Source organism: Martes martes, assembly GCF_963455335.1.
Source record: "Martes martes genome assembly, chromosome: 17".
NCBI lineage: Eukaryota > Metazoa > Chordata > Mammalia > Carnivora > Mustelidae > Martes > Martes martes.
In genome coordinates this window covers 3,609,298-3,623,291 of record NC_137905.1, presented here as the reverse complement: position 1 = coordinate 3,623,291, position 13,994 = coordinate 3,609,298, and the positions used below count along the sequence as shown (strand labels likewise).

The following is a 13,994-nucleotide window of genomic DNA, read 5'->3' as shown; positions in this document are numbered from 1 at the left end:
CAGGAACTGGAATCCCCCCGAGGGTTTGTTAAAACCCCCCAGAGCCTCTGACTCAATAGGTCTGGGAAGGGCCCACGCATCTGACCAGTTCCCAGGTGAAGCGGAGGCCGCAGGTCTGGGAACCCGACCTGCTGCTCCCTGGGGCAGTGCCGCCTACTGCTGACCTGGAGAGAACGTGCTCGTGAGCCCACGAACCGGGAAACCACCCTCCCCTCTCCTGCCCGCTGAGCCAAGCCCCTCCTGGCTGGCCAGGGGATGCAGGGCTGGTGACAGCGGCCCTGTGCCTCGGTCTCCCCGCTGTGAAGCCACCTACGCTGTCCAGCTGTAACGAGCACGAAACAGGCACATCGAGGGAGCAGCGCCTGGCTCCCAGCGACGCCCGGCCCACGCCAGCCCTTCCACCAGAGGGCACGGGAGAGGCGCTCTTTGGACAGTGGAGCGCTCCCACATGTCACAGCTGCCACGGCCAGGCCCTTGGGCAGCAGGACCCACTCCCAGTGCTCCGCTGTGCCCACTCCCCTTTGGGACCAGAAACAGAAGGATTTTGGCACAAGTGTGTTCCTCTGTTCCGTGCCACACCCTCATGTGTCCCCACCTCGGGCTATCTTTGCTGTCAGGCCAGAGAAGCACCTTCCTGCCCTGCCTGTGCGGGGCTCAGGGGTGAAAGGACTCGTGGTGGGCTGAAGAGTGTCCCCCCAGATCCACGTCCACATAGACCCTTAGAATGTGGCCTTATTTGGAAATAAGGTCTTTGCAGATGTGATTCGTTAAGAATCTGGGGATGAGATCATCCTGGATTTAAGGCTGGCTCTAAGTCCGAGACTGGTGTCTTCTTAAGAGAAAGGACACAGAGAGACACAGGGAGGAGGCCGTGTGAGGACGGAGGCAGACCCAGGAGGACGTGGCCACATGCCCGGGAGCACCCGGAGTCCCCAGGAGCGGGGAGAGACAGGGAGGACCCTCGCTCAGAGCCTTGAGAGGCAGCGTGGTTAGAACGATAACCTCCAGGCCACGGGGGAACGCATTTCTGTTGCTCGAAGCCCTGCAGTTTGAGGTAATACGTTACAGCAGCTCCAGGAAACTCTGACACCATCTTACAGACTGTGAAGCTGAATGAGGATGTGTTGATAACGTTTCTGGCTACAGCGACTGTTTCAAATGTCAACTTAAAATGTTACCTTCTGCAGAGGCCAAACCGATGGTGGTTGAGCAAGGCCTCTGGAACGAGCCCGCCCGGGGTTCGGATCGCACCTGGTCCCGGCTGTGTGGCCTCAGGCCAATGGCATTGCCTCTCTGTGCCTCAGTGTCCTCATCTAGAAACTGGGGATCCTGGGGGGATTCACTTGGGTGTTGCGGAGACCGGGGAGCGGATCCACACAGAATAGGCGCAGAACAGGGTCCTGTCCCGGCTGAGCCCCCAGGAAGAACTCACCATGTATTCTAATGACTTGACTGGGTCCTTCTGATTTTTGGGATTTATCCCAAAGAAATACTAATTTAACAAATCAGAAATCAAAGATGTTCAAAACGGCACGATTTACAAAAGCAACAAGCTGGAAACCACCCAGAGACCCACTCATGGCGGGATGGGACACAAGCGCTAGAGAGCATGGAAAGACACAGACCAGGGACACCCAGACACGTGGCAGTCCCACTGCGGGGAAACACCATGCCTGCGGGCGTGAGGGCCGAGAAGGTAATGTGGACAGCAGTGCGCAGGGAACGGGCCATGGGGCACTGTGCCCTTTGTAGCTGGCCTGTCCCTTCCGAGAGGAGGAGGAGGGTCTGGAGCCTCTGGGCTGGTGGGCCTGGGTTGTTTTGGTGAAGCACAGAGAGAAGGTCCGGTGCTCGGTTCCCTGCACCACCCCCCACACCTTCCCCCTGCCTGTCACACCCCAAAGACCTGCCGTCTCCGCCTCCGCCTCCGGAGGCCAGGGCTGGGTGAGGCTGGTATGGGCAGAGGGCTGGCAGCCAGGGGCCGGGGACAGGCCCCGACGAGCTGCGGTGCAAACGTGTGAGCAAACCTCGCTGCCCCAGCGACATTCCAGCCCTTTGCTCCTCCAGGGCCTTGGCTGACTCATCAAAGACGTCCCGTCCCCGCTGCCGAAAGTGGAGGCAGCCCCGTGTCCACGGGGGAATGAATGATCAACCACCGGTGGTCCATACACGCAGGGAAGAGAAGTCAGCCTTGGAGAGGAAGGCTGTTCCGACACCTGCTACAGCAGGGACAGACCTTGAGGGCATTATGCTGAGTGAAATCAGCCCGTCACGAAAGGGCAGTTACTGTATCATTGCACGCGTGGGAGCCCCTTAGAGTAGGCAAATTCACAGAGACGGAAGGTAGGACGAGGGAGGTGGGGCTGGCGGGGGGGGCAGGTGGAGCGTTGGTGTGGGATGGGGACAGTGGAGAAGGTCTGGAGGTGGCCGCTGGGGACCTCTGGGTGACAACATGAACGTACCTAATGTCCAGGGGCTGTACACTTAAAAATGGTAAAGACAGCAAATTTTACGTGACATTTATCTCACCACGATTAAAAACCAAAACAAAAAGCTTGTATTGAACGCCTACTCTGTGCCCAGCGCCGGGGAGACCCGCCCGCGAAGTCCAAGGGATGAGGGTCCTGGAGCACCAGGGGCTCAGTCCGGAGGCAACCTCGGGCCCTCCACCCCCACAGATGCTAGCCTAACAAATGCCAGCCCCGCGGGGGCTCAGCCTGAGACCTCAGAGGGGCCAGGCCCTGGAGGGGCGTGGGCTGCCTAGGGCTCTCCAGCATCCCATCCGCACCTTGCCCACGACACCCTGATTTTCTCCAGGGGAACGTCTGCCCCGCACTCGCGCGTTGTCTTGGAGGACCTGTCCATCAAGATGCCCCACCCCCTGGCCCAGGGGCGGGGCATACTCCACGAGCTGGGCCAACCGGGCCTCTGCTGAGCTCACCCATCCCAGCAGTGGGACACAACGTGGCCCTTCACTCTGGCCTGCACCTTCCCGCGCCCCTGACCTCCTGCAGCGAAGGGCCAGGGCCAGGGCACCTCCGAAACATCCAGGAGGTGAGTCAACGCTGCCGGGCATGCCACACGTGGGCGAGGGGCCACCAGAACGACTCCCAGATTTCCAGCTACGGAGCATGGGCGTCAAGGGGAGAGGCCCCCGTAGGGGCCACGTTGGTCTGCAGTGCCCCTGGGTCATCTAGACGCCGGCCAGGAGGGTCTAGGGCACAGGACTGGTGTCTGGGCTCCCTCTGCCAACACCACCACATTCCACAGTGACCTGGTGACCTTCTAGGACCTTCTCCCTCTCGGCCTTCCCCAGCCCCCAGCGGACCGCACCTGCTATGTCAGTGATGACAGGCTTGCAGGGTCGGGGCTCTTCCTCCCTTACTCTGCAGGGTTGGGATTAATCCCCCTGAGGGACAAGCCAAGGCCCAGGGGCACTGTAACTTTCCCACGGCACTCACCTGTCAGTGACAGGGAAGGCCTGCAGGGGCGCTCAGAGTCAGAGCCAGCCTTTATAAGGCACCTGCTGTCTACAGATGCTGCCTTAAGCAGTGGTCCCCCTCCCTCTCCAGGGTGGATCCTCCTACCCTCTCCAGCCTCATGCTCCCCCCTCCCACCCCTCTCCCAGCCCCAGAGGAGCTGGTGGGGAAGCTCTCCCCCTTACCTTTCAGGCAGGACAGCTTGAGCCCCATGGCAGCGCCTCTGTGGGCCTGTGGAGAGAGAGGGGGCTTGTTGGTCTTGGCCATGTGCAGCTGGCCCCCGCCCTGCCCCCGCCCCACTGGTACACAACAGGAAATAGCGGGGAGAGAAGCCGCCAGTGCCTGGTGAGGTCAGGGTGCGTGCTGAGTTTGCTCAAAGATGAGTCTGTGCTGGTGGAACTTTCCGGCGCCTCAGAGCTGCATCGACGGGAGATCTGGAGGGTGGGGTGCGGTCGAGGTGAGAGCGTGGTCGGGGGCTGACCTGGCCTTTTCTTTTGGGGCCACAGGGGTGGCTGGCTTCAGAAGCAGGAGCAGGAGGACGTGGTGAGCTCACCTGCTGTCAGGGCACCGCCCCTCATTTAAAATGCACTGGACATCCAACCCATTAAGGGCACTAAGGCCTCAGTCCATGGGACTTAAAATTGTCCCCACAGTCGGCCAGCAGCGGGATTCGCCCTGAGCATTCTGAGCGATGGATAAAACAGGCCGCGGCTGACAGTGTTCAGCACCTGTGTGCTCCAGTCCCCGGGACGTGCTACTCACTCAGAGACGGGAAATCAAGGCTCAGATAGCGGGGGTTCCAACCCCGGGGCTGCCCCAACCCCAGTCTGGGGCCTGGGAGGCTCTGCACACCCTTCTGGGGAAGAGGAGGGAGCTGCCTGTGTGCCACACTGCCTGGGGGAGAGGCGAGGAGGGTGGCCACGAGAGGAGCCCCTTGGATCTCCACCATGGGTGTGTGCGCAAGGCCCCACATTGTGCTCTGAAACTCGTCCTCTCCTTGCCCTGCCCAGAGGCCGGCATCTGTGGCTAGGAAATGCTGGGGTTCCCCCAGGAACTCGCTACACGGGCGGTGCTGCTGGACCAGCAGCCTCGGGCCCCCTGGGAGCTTGTTAGCAATGCCGCATCTCAGGCACACCCAGAAGCCTTGAGCCACAATTGGTATTCTAACAAGGCCCCCCGGGAGTCGTCTGTCTGTTAAGGTTGGAGAAGTGCGTTCTGGGCCAGAAATTATGGAGCCTTAGGATGGAAGATGGGGTGTGTGGGGTGGGGGAGCGGTGCGGGCGGGGGGGTGGGGGCAGTGAGGGTGTGGAGAAGCAGCTGGGAGTCTGGGAGGCTCGCAGGCAGGCCCGGGAGCTGGAGGGACCAGGAGGGGCTGGCTTGGAGAACCCAGGGTGAGGGTTTGTGGGACAGGTAGGGAGGCAGGGGCCTGGATGCATTTCTTAGGAGATGGGCTGGGGGATTGGGGACAAGGTAGAGGGCACAAATGAGTGGGAGGTGGGAGGGGAGAGAGGGCAGGAGAGGGACAGACAGTGGTGGAGTCTCTTGACTTGCCTGCAGGCCATGGAGCTGTGTGCCCTCCTGGCTGGACCACAGCCTGGCTTAGTTGGGTAACCACGGATGGGCTGTTCTACCAACCTAGGCTTCATTTGCCTCATCTTTAAAATGGGGATGATGCTGGGGGTTCTGGGTGGCTCAGATGGTTAAGCCTCTGCCTTTGGCTTAGGTCATGATCCTAGGGTCCCGGGCTGGAGCCCCACATTGGGCTCCCTGCTCAGCGGGGAGCCTGCTTCTCCCTCTCCTTCTGCCACTCCCCCTGCTTGTGTTCTCTCTCTGTGTCAAATGAATAAATTAAAAAAAAATCTTAAAAAAAAAATAAAATGGGCATGATGGTCTTGGCAGTCTCACTGAGCAGCAGGACGACGGAACGATCAGGAGGGCGCAGAGCTCCAGTCCGACAAGTGTCTGATGCTATTATTTACACCAGCCACAGAGGGAAGACGGGCAGTGGTTTCCAGCTGGGGCCTTTCTCCAGGGGTGTACTCCTTGGAGTGTGGTCCTAGGACCAGCAGCGTGGGACCACCAGGAGCTTGTGAGAGATGCCTGGTCTCAGGCCCCGCTCCGCCTGCGGGCTTGGCACCTTCATCTCAAAACAAGACCCAGGGGATGTCCATAACCACTGCAGCGACCCTGAGCACTGTCTCCTATGACCCCTCGAATTCGCCTGGGCCCTTAAAAAGATACAGACGCCTGGGTCCCACCCCAGAGACGCTAGGCTAATGGGCCTGGGGTGTGGGCCTAGCACTGGGATTTTTCAAAAGCTCCCCAGGGGATTCTAATCACGGATGGGATTCCATACCAAGGAGGGGGTATCCTTCAGGGGGAGAGGAAGGGCCAGGCTGGAGGAAAAGAGAGCACAAGGCCAGTCGGGTAGGACTAACGGTGTTATCTCTTGAGCGTTCACTGTGTGCCCGTCACAGCCCTGGACGGAGATTCCTGGTCAGTCAGTGCTCACAACAGCCCCATCCCCATTCCACAGAGGGGGAAACAGAGGCACAGGGAGGATAGCTAATCTGCACTCTCAAAAAAATATGTAAAATCTTAAAAAAAAAAAAAGACTAATACTAAAATTGTCAAAAGAAAGACAACTGTCTATGAGGTGACCGGATGCGGCCACTTTTCAGGGCTCAGAGGTCATCGTGGCTCCTGCGACACACACGCCCAGCCGTCTGGGCTCGAGGGCCACTGTGCCTGCAGCGTGACTCGGACGGGTCAGCTAGGAAATCAACATACGCGTGTGCAGGCGCAGAGACCCTAAGGCAAATGTGGCCAAGCTTCATCTCTGGGAAAGGACTTGGAGGAGCCCACAGTGTTCTGCAACTTTTCTGGGAGCCTGAAACTACTTCAAGAGAAGTCAAGCAAGGAAAGAAGAGCGGACACAGGCAGCAACAGGGGTCTGCAGCCTCTGTGCCTGAACCCACCGCCTCCCCAGTGGTGGCCCAGACCACCGTCTGGTGCATCAGACCCTATTTCCCTAGAGACATCTCTGATGCGGTCGGGGGAAGGGGGGAGGCTGGGCTATTCTCTGCCAGGAGCACCACCTCCCCAAGGGTTGTCCTGAAGTGACAGGTGTTGTCTGTAAAGCTATCTCGTGACTTGAAACACACCCATTTCAGAACATTGAGGAGGGAAGGAGAGAGGAACAGAGGGAAGGAGGGAAGGACGGAAGGGGGAGGGACAGAAAGGGGAGGGAGGGGAGGGGGAGGTTCAGAGAAAATGAAGACGGATCAAGGAAGCGAGAGGAGGAGGAGGATGAGGAAGCAGCACTGGCCACAGCCTGGGTTCAGGGGACACAGGGACAAGAGGCTGCACGGCGTCAGGCCAGGTCACGTCAAGGGGTCGTGTCGGTGTGCGGTGATTCTGTGTCTGCTTCCTAAAATTCCCAAATGGAGAACTGTCATGAACCGGTGTTCCTCATCCCAGTGCACAGGCCGTGAACCTGGTCACCCTGCCTCTCCCTCCCCACAGGACAGGACAGAGGCAGCAGGCGGGGAGTGGCCCGGAGGAACAAGGAAGAACCAGGGTCCAAGAGCTATGTGACCTCAGGCAAGTCACTGCCATCTCTTAGCCAGAGGTGCTGAAGTTCAGCCCCCCAGGTTCCGTGTCCTCGTCTGTCAATTATTAGGCACCCTGCCTGGGGGACGGTCCTGTCCCCAAGCACTCCTGTGAAGGCACTGCCTTAGGGGTGTCCCGCGTCGTGGGCCCCCGCTTTGGGCTGCTGGGTCAGGAGGAGACACTCCCACGGGTGATCCACTCCACCCCCTCGGTGCTGGGGCTGCTGGCAGGTGGCCAGCCTGGGCAGAGACTGCGGAGAGAGCCCCATGAACGGGTGAGCCCTTCGGAAGGGGAGTCCCCAAAGCCTGATCCTACGGCTGGGTGAATGGAGGCCTGACTGGGGGGGCAGTGAGGCCGCTCCCACTTCCAGCTCCCTCGCCGGCAGCATCACAGCCGTGAGACAGATATCCGTCCCCCTGAGGCTTCTAAGAGGCCAAGTCCTGGGCCGAGATTATTATAAAAATCACTCCCCTCCACCCTAAAAATGTCCCAAGAGAGAGACATCACCGCCGCCTCCCCATTTTACAGTCGGGGTGGGGAGACGGAGCTCTGAGGGGTCCCGGGGCCAGGAAGACCGACCCGGGCAGCGCTGGGCTGTGTTCGGTACAAACTTAACAGGTTTCTGCGATGAGGAAAAAGAGAGTCAATGGGAGGGAAGTGATCTCGTGGGGGAGGTCCATCCCCTTCCGTGGCTAGACGGGCAAGTGCCGCCAGGCCCAGGGAACCGCTAGTTCAGGTATAAACATTCCCTCTTTCACACTAGGGCAGGAGCGTGAAACACCTCCCCTTCCTCGATGTTCCCTTTGAAATCTCAGATTGTTAATTATTCGTACAACAGCTTGAAGTTGAACAGGTTCTTTCTTGCACCCCTACTGCCAAGGGGCCACCGTGGGGTCCTACCGAGGCAGGGACGGCAATGACACACACCTCCTCCCGAGGGGTCTGCGTCCCCTCTGAGCCCGGAGAGAGATGCGGGAGAGGTGCGCGGCAGCTGCTTTGCACACCACCCGAGTTCTCTAAAAGCCTGAGCATTTCCAGGGGAGGGACACCCTCGGCTGAGTCGTCTGTGACTGTTTTCAGAGCACTGGGGAAGAAACTACCAGCCCACAGCGGTGGGAGTGCCTCAGCTCCCCTTCCACACGTTTGCGGCACAGAGAAAGGGAAGCCGAACTATTCTCTGCACTAAGTACACAGTAACGGCGATGTACCGAGTCAACGGCATAGAACCACCGAGGGACGGGGGGGGGGGGGGGGGAGACCCGACTTCTTGAAGGCTGGCCCCGGGGCAGGCTGACTCCCTTCAGGCACTACTTTTGTGGACCAGAGAGGCTGGGCTCTGGAGTGTGAGGGGATGTCTTTCTTGGAGGCAGTCATAGGCATCTAGAGCTGGAGGGGGCCGGAGATAAAAGGCTCCAGATAAAATATCCAGTGCCCAGTTTCTGCATGGGACATGCTCAGACCCCAAATCCTTCATGAACCCACAATTCAAACTTAACTGGGTGTCCAGTTTCCTGTTTTGTTTGTTTTTTAAGATTTTATTTTTGGGGCACCTGGGTGGTTCAGCGGGTTAAGCCTCTGCCCTCAGCTCGGTCGTGATCTTAGGGTCCTGGGATCGAGCCCCACATCAGGCTCTCTGCTCAGCAGGGAGCCTGCTTCCTCCTCTCTCTCTGCCTGCCTCTCTGCCTACCTGCGATCTCTCTGTCAAATAAATAAAATCTTTAAAAAAATATGTTATTTTTAAGTAATCTCTGCACCCAAGTGGAGCTTGAACTCACGACCTCGAGAGTGAGAGTCGAGTGCCAGATGCATCCTATATATATATATATATATATGCATATATATATATTTTTTACATCCTACATTTTATTTGCGAAATCCGGCAGCTCTCCACAGGGGTGGTGTGGGTGCTCACGTGGGCTTCCCAGATGAGGACAGGGAGGCCCAGAGAGGGACCATGAGTGCAAGGCCGGGTCCAGCTGGAAGCCGGGTCTCGGTCTCTGCAGAGCACCGTCCTAGAGGGAATCGGAAAGATCCCCTGGAGGTCATGACTCACTGAACTGAACAAAGACCTCGCTTGAGCCCAAGCAGAGGGCCGGGGTGAAGAATCAGAGCTGAGGAATGTGACAGTTGGCCTAGGTGGGTGGACCGGCCAAGGGAGGAGGGGACCAGGTGCCACTTGCAGCCGGGGGACGTGGGCCAGCTCTCCACACCTGTTTCCTCACTGCAAACATGGGGAAGACGGTTCTGACGGTTCTCACGGGCGGGCCACCCTAGGCTCCTAGTCGGCACAGGGAACATCTTGGTTTTCTTCCTTCTTTAGAAAAGGCACTTGCTTTTTGTAACAGGATTAGAATTCCTGCAATTCCAGCCAAAGGTCTGTGCGGGGAACAGATGCTACAAGTGTTAACACGCCTCCCATCCGGGTACACGGAGTGCAAACATGAGCATCTCCCTGACCTTAGCCCACGAACCTGCAGGAGGCTGCGAGCTCCTCAGCTCCTTGGGGAGGGGGGGGAGCGGGGACAGCTGCTGCCCCCACAGCGGCTCACCACAGGAAGTCACAGAAGATGGGGGGGCGGGGAGGCAAAGGCGCTCCGTGGGATCCCCACCTATTTTTGTGTCCTGGAGAAGGGGCCTGGGCCACCTGAGGTCCAGCCTTGGCCTCCCTGTGACTGACCATGTAACTCTGAGCAAAATACTCGCTCACTGCCTGCTCTGAACCTCTGCGTAATAATCAAGCTCGATGCTCATGGCTTGTGTAGCTTTTCATGTTCTATGTCCATACAAATGTTTATTTAAAAATACGGGGTATGCTCTTAGAGGTCAAGTTAACGTTTAATTCACCACAGGGTTCATTTAAAAATATGCAATTAGGGGCGCCTGCACGGCCCAGTCAGTTAAGCATCTGCCTGGCTCGGGTCATGATCCCGGGGTCCTCGGGTCAAGCCCCACATCAGGCTCCCTGCTCAGCGGGGGGCCTGCCTCTCCCTCTCCCTGCTGCTCCCCCTGCTCGTTCTCAATCTCTCTCTCTCTGTCAAATAAATAAAATCTTCAAGAAAAATTTTTTAAAGTAGGCTCCACACCCAGTGCGGGTCTCGAACTCACCACCCTGAGCTCAAGAGTCACATGCTCTTCGGACTGAGCCAGCCAGGTGCCCCCAAAACATGCAATTGTTCTTCACAGCAGCCTTGACGATAGGAGCCACAGACTACCAGCCCAGGTCAGAGAGAACCGGCCAGCTCGCCCGCTGAGGGTTTCTGGATGTGGCACGCCTGTGGGAGACATGGGGCCCACCGCTGGCGCCTGAGGGAGACTGCCGCTGGGAGGGGCCGGAGGACATTCCCGGGGACTTCCTACTTCCGGATCCGGCGTACACTCTTCATGTGTACATAGTCCCATGTGTATATGCTACGTGCATAACGTTTTAATGGGGGGAGGTGCTGCACTTGCTGGTCCCAGAGGCCTGGCCTGGCCCCTGCCATATTCCAGAGCAATTCACTGTCAGGGCTCAGGGTTCAAGGCCTGGCCTTGGCACTTACCTGCCCCATGACTTTTACAGGCCTCCGTGTCCTGATCTGTAAAATGGGGACAACACCACTCCTTGGTCAGAGGATGAAAAGGGGCCAGGCAGGTGATAAGGACCACAGGTGCTGGGGATACATTAGAGAGCATCACTCCCTTTCCACGGCCACCGAGGGCAAGTTCTCAGCTCCAGGCCTCAGAGGTGACCTAAACTCCGGCTCAGTGCCCACTGAGTGGCACCCCACAAGCAAGGGAAGGGCTTCCAGGGAGAGGAGATTAGGTGGTGAAGCTTTCAGCCTCCTTGGGGCTTGCGAAGGGATTAAGTCTTTCCATAAATACACCGCAGGCCACCCTCCCTCCCTCCCTCCCAACCATCCATCCATCCATCCATCCATCCGGAACCCAGGGTGGGACAAAGAACCCAAGGTGGGTGTGGCCTGGACAGGCGAGGGCATTCCTGGCGGTGGGGCAGGAAACCCCAGGGCCTGCCAATCTAGCTCAGCTTCTCGGAGACTCAGTTTCCTCATCTGTAAGATGGGGTGTTGTGCCACAAAGGCTCCACTCTCTCAGAAGTGCCTCTACCTGCCCTTCCTCCGTGACCCACCGGCCGCTCAGGCAGTGGGGACTGACTCTCCTCGCGGATCCACCGCGGCCCAACAGCTCGGGGCCTCCGGACCCGAGTCCGACCGCCCTTGACCCCGCCCCCCACGCGGCCGGGCCGGCGGGTCCCGGGTCTCGAGAGCCTCCCCCAGTTCCGCTGAGCTCACCGGCCCGGAGAAGTCGCGCGTGCGTTCACACTGGTCGCCCTTTGCGGTTGCAAACCTGCTTTGATGCCCTGGGAGGCCAGGGGGCCCCTAAGTGAGGCGGCTCATGAATAATATAGTTTGAAAGCCTCGATAGAGGGGAAATGGTTCCTCTCGAGGCCTCCTGCCCCCACCCCGGCCGGGCTCCTTTCCGGCTCTCAGGAATGGCGGTCTGGCCCGTTCCCGAGGAGCTCGTGACAGCGCGGGGCGCCGGTGGAGAGTGGGGGGCCAGAGGCGTCCACGCGCGGACACACCCCCACCGGCCCCGGGTAAGGCGCAACACGGCCGGGGCTCCGGGCCCAACTTTCCCCAAATCCGCCTCTCGGCAGAAAAGTCCGCGAGAAGTTGGGGGGACGCCCGGGCCCGCGAGGGTGTCCCGCCGCCCCCGGAACGCCCTGGCCTCCCCGGGCGCGCCCTTCCCGCCGCCGGAACCGGCGGACCCTCGGGGAGCGCGGCGTCCTCGGGAAGGGGTGGGCGGGCCGCGCCGGGCCGGGCAGCGGGGCGCGCGCGGCGCGGGGCACTCACCGCTTGCTGGGGGCTCACTGCGGAGCCGCGCCCGGGGCGCACGGGACCCGCCCGGGCGCTGGCGGCGGCGGCGGCGGCCGGGCTCCGGGGGCCGGGGCGACGAGCCTGCAAGAGAGAGCAGCGGGGGTCATGGCCCGGGCCGGGCAGAGCACGGGGGCCCCCGCTACGCCCCGGCCGGCGCTCCGGGCCGCCGCCGCGCGCACGCCTCCCGCCGCCCCCGCCCGGCCCCTCGGGGCGGTGCCGCCGGCGGCCCCGCCCCGCCCGCGGGCGCGGGATTGCACCGGCCGGGCGCGGGGGCGGAGCAGGCCCGCCCACCGCCTCCCGGGGACCGTGCCAGGGGCGCGCCCGGCGCCCGCGCCTCCGGCCTCCAGCCTCCCGCCTCAGTTTCCTCTCGTCCGGCCTGGCCGGGAGGTGGAGGGTGGGGCCCGGGGAAAGTTTGGGCCCCTCCCCGGGGCTGCCTGCCAGGCTCCCTGAGGCCGTGCACCCCAGCCCTGGCTGGGTGGGAAGGGGCGCCGGGGTTCTCCCATGATGAGTGGGTCCCATCGCTCGCCTGCGGGGAGGGGAGGCCAGAAGTGGGAGGCCCCACCATCCCGCCATCCGCAGCTCCCTACCCCTGCCCGGGGGGCCCTGGGGACAAGTAAGCAACGTGCCCCCCACCCCACCCCTCGGGGTTGGGAGCGCGGCGGGGTTTCAGATGGCCTTCGTGATCGTGATGGAAAGGCAGCCTCCTTGGTGTCAGGGTCTGGCCCTCAGCTTCACTTCTGGAGGTCAACCCGGGTGCACCAAGAGGGGCGTGTGAAGGGGCCTCCTGGCCCATGGCCCCGGCTTCAGGTTTTCTTGATGCCCGGCTAGGAGTAACTCTCTCCAGTTCCTCTCCAGGTGGGTGTGAAGACCTTTTATCCAAACGGGTTTCTTAGGAGGCTTCATGATGAGAGGGTCTCTGACCGCCTCCCCCGCTAGCTAGGAGGAACAAAACCCCCACTACCTCGGGGTCTTCATGTCATTGTCAGAAGCCCCTCAATGCCCACAAGGTCTCTACACCCTGTGCTGTGTGTAATTCTGGAGGCTTGGAAGGGGAAACTGAGTCACCGAGCAGGACAGTGGCACTCCCTCGGCAAAGCAGGAATGGACTGAGTTGCAGGAAATAGAGTCAGCACCCTATGTGTGTGTTCTCCCTCTGAGTCATTCCTAAAAATGTTGCAATCTTTTGTATCAAGTCAGGAGTGACAGGTGGAAAATGTGTCATGTCCCCCCTCCCTCCCAAAAGAAGGACAAAAGGGGGCAGGGTTAGGGACAGGATGCTCCTTCCAAGGGTCCCCACTCCCCACCCTCAGAGGGATGGTGGACTGTCCAGGGTCTTGTGTCCTGGCTGTGAGCTGTGGGGCAGGGTTGCTCTGAATCGTCTCCTCTAATGGTGGTGATAGAGGGGTGGGGAAGGCCCTGGGACAGCGGGCACAGCCCCCAGGTTCTGGTTCCAGCATTGTGGAGGACCCGCGAGGCCTCTTCTGCAGGCAGAGAAGTCCTCAGCAGGCCAAATGAATGCTCGGTGCTGGTTGTGAGATCAGCCTGTTTCTGGGCTTCCGTTTCCACCAGGACAAATGGGGATTTGTTGTTTCTACACATGTTTTTGAGCACCTACTCTGTGCCAGACACCGGGGTACCGTGGTGAACGCGCTGTCACTGACAGTGCCCCCTAGGCACATGACCACCTGCTCAGGACGGCCCTGCGAGGAGGAGACACTTATCTTGTCCACTTCCCGGAGCCTGGGGGACAGGGATGTCACAGGTCAGCCAGCCAGTGGGCTTGGCAGCCCCAAGCCGGCGGAGGATGGTGGAGGCGCCGTCTCAGGAGCTGGCGGGGAAGGGGGGGGACTGCCAATGGGAGGCAGCCAGGTGACAACTGTATGGGTTGAGATGACGAATGGAGGGATGGAAAGAATCCTGTCTAACTCGCTTCCTCCCCCAGGAGTCCTCGGTCCACTGAGAACAGTGGGGGCTGTGTTTCAAGGTCAGGATTTCTCAGTGTCTGTGCTTGCTGTCCGGGGCTGGCTCATTT

The 13,994-nt window shown here is 60.2% G+C and overlaps 1 protein-coding gene across 1 annotated transcript in view; it reads right to left on the bottom strand.

Annotated features, from left to right (window-relative positions):
* The window catches only part of LOC308357995 (uncharacterized protein C16orf74), a 29,561-nt gene extending 17,434 nt beyond the window's left edge, over window positions 1-12,127 (bottom strand). The window contains exons 1-2 of the mRNA XM_080827949.1: window positions 11,939-12,127; window positions 3,662-3,707 (exon numbers count right to left, since the gene is read on the bottom strand). Of these exons, the coding sequence (XP_080684075.1) occupies window positions 3,662-3,689 (28 nt within the window). The 5' untranslated portion in view covers window positions 3,690-3,707; window positions 11,939-12,127. The remainder of the gene's footprint in view (window positions 1-3,661; window positions 3,708-11,938) is intronic.
* Between the last annotated feature and the right edge of the window lie 1,867 nt (window positions 12,128-13,994).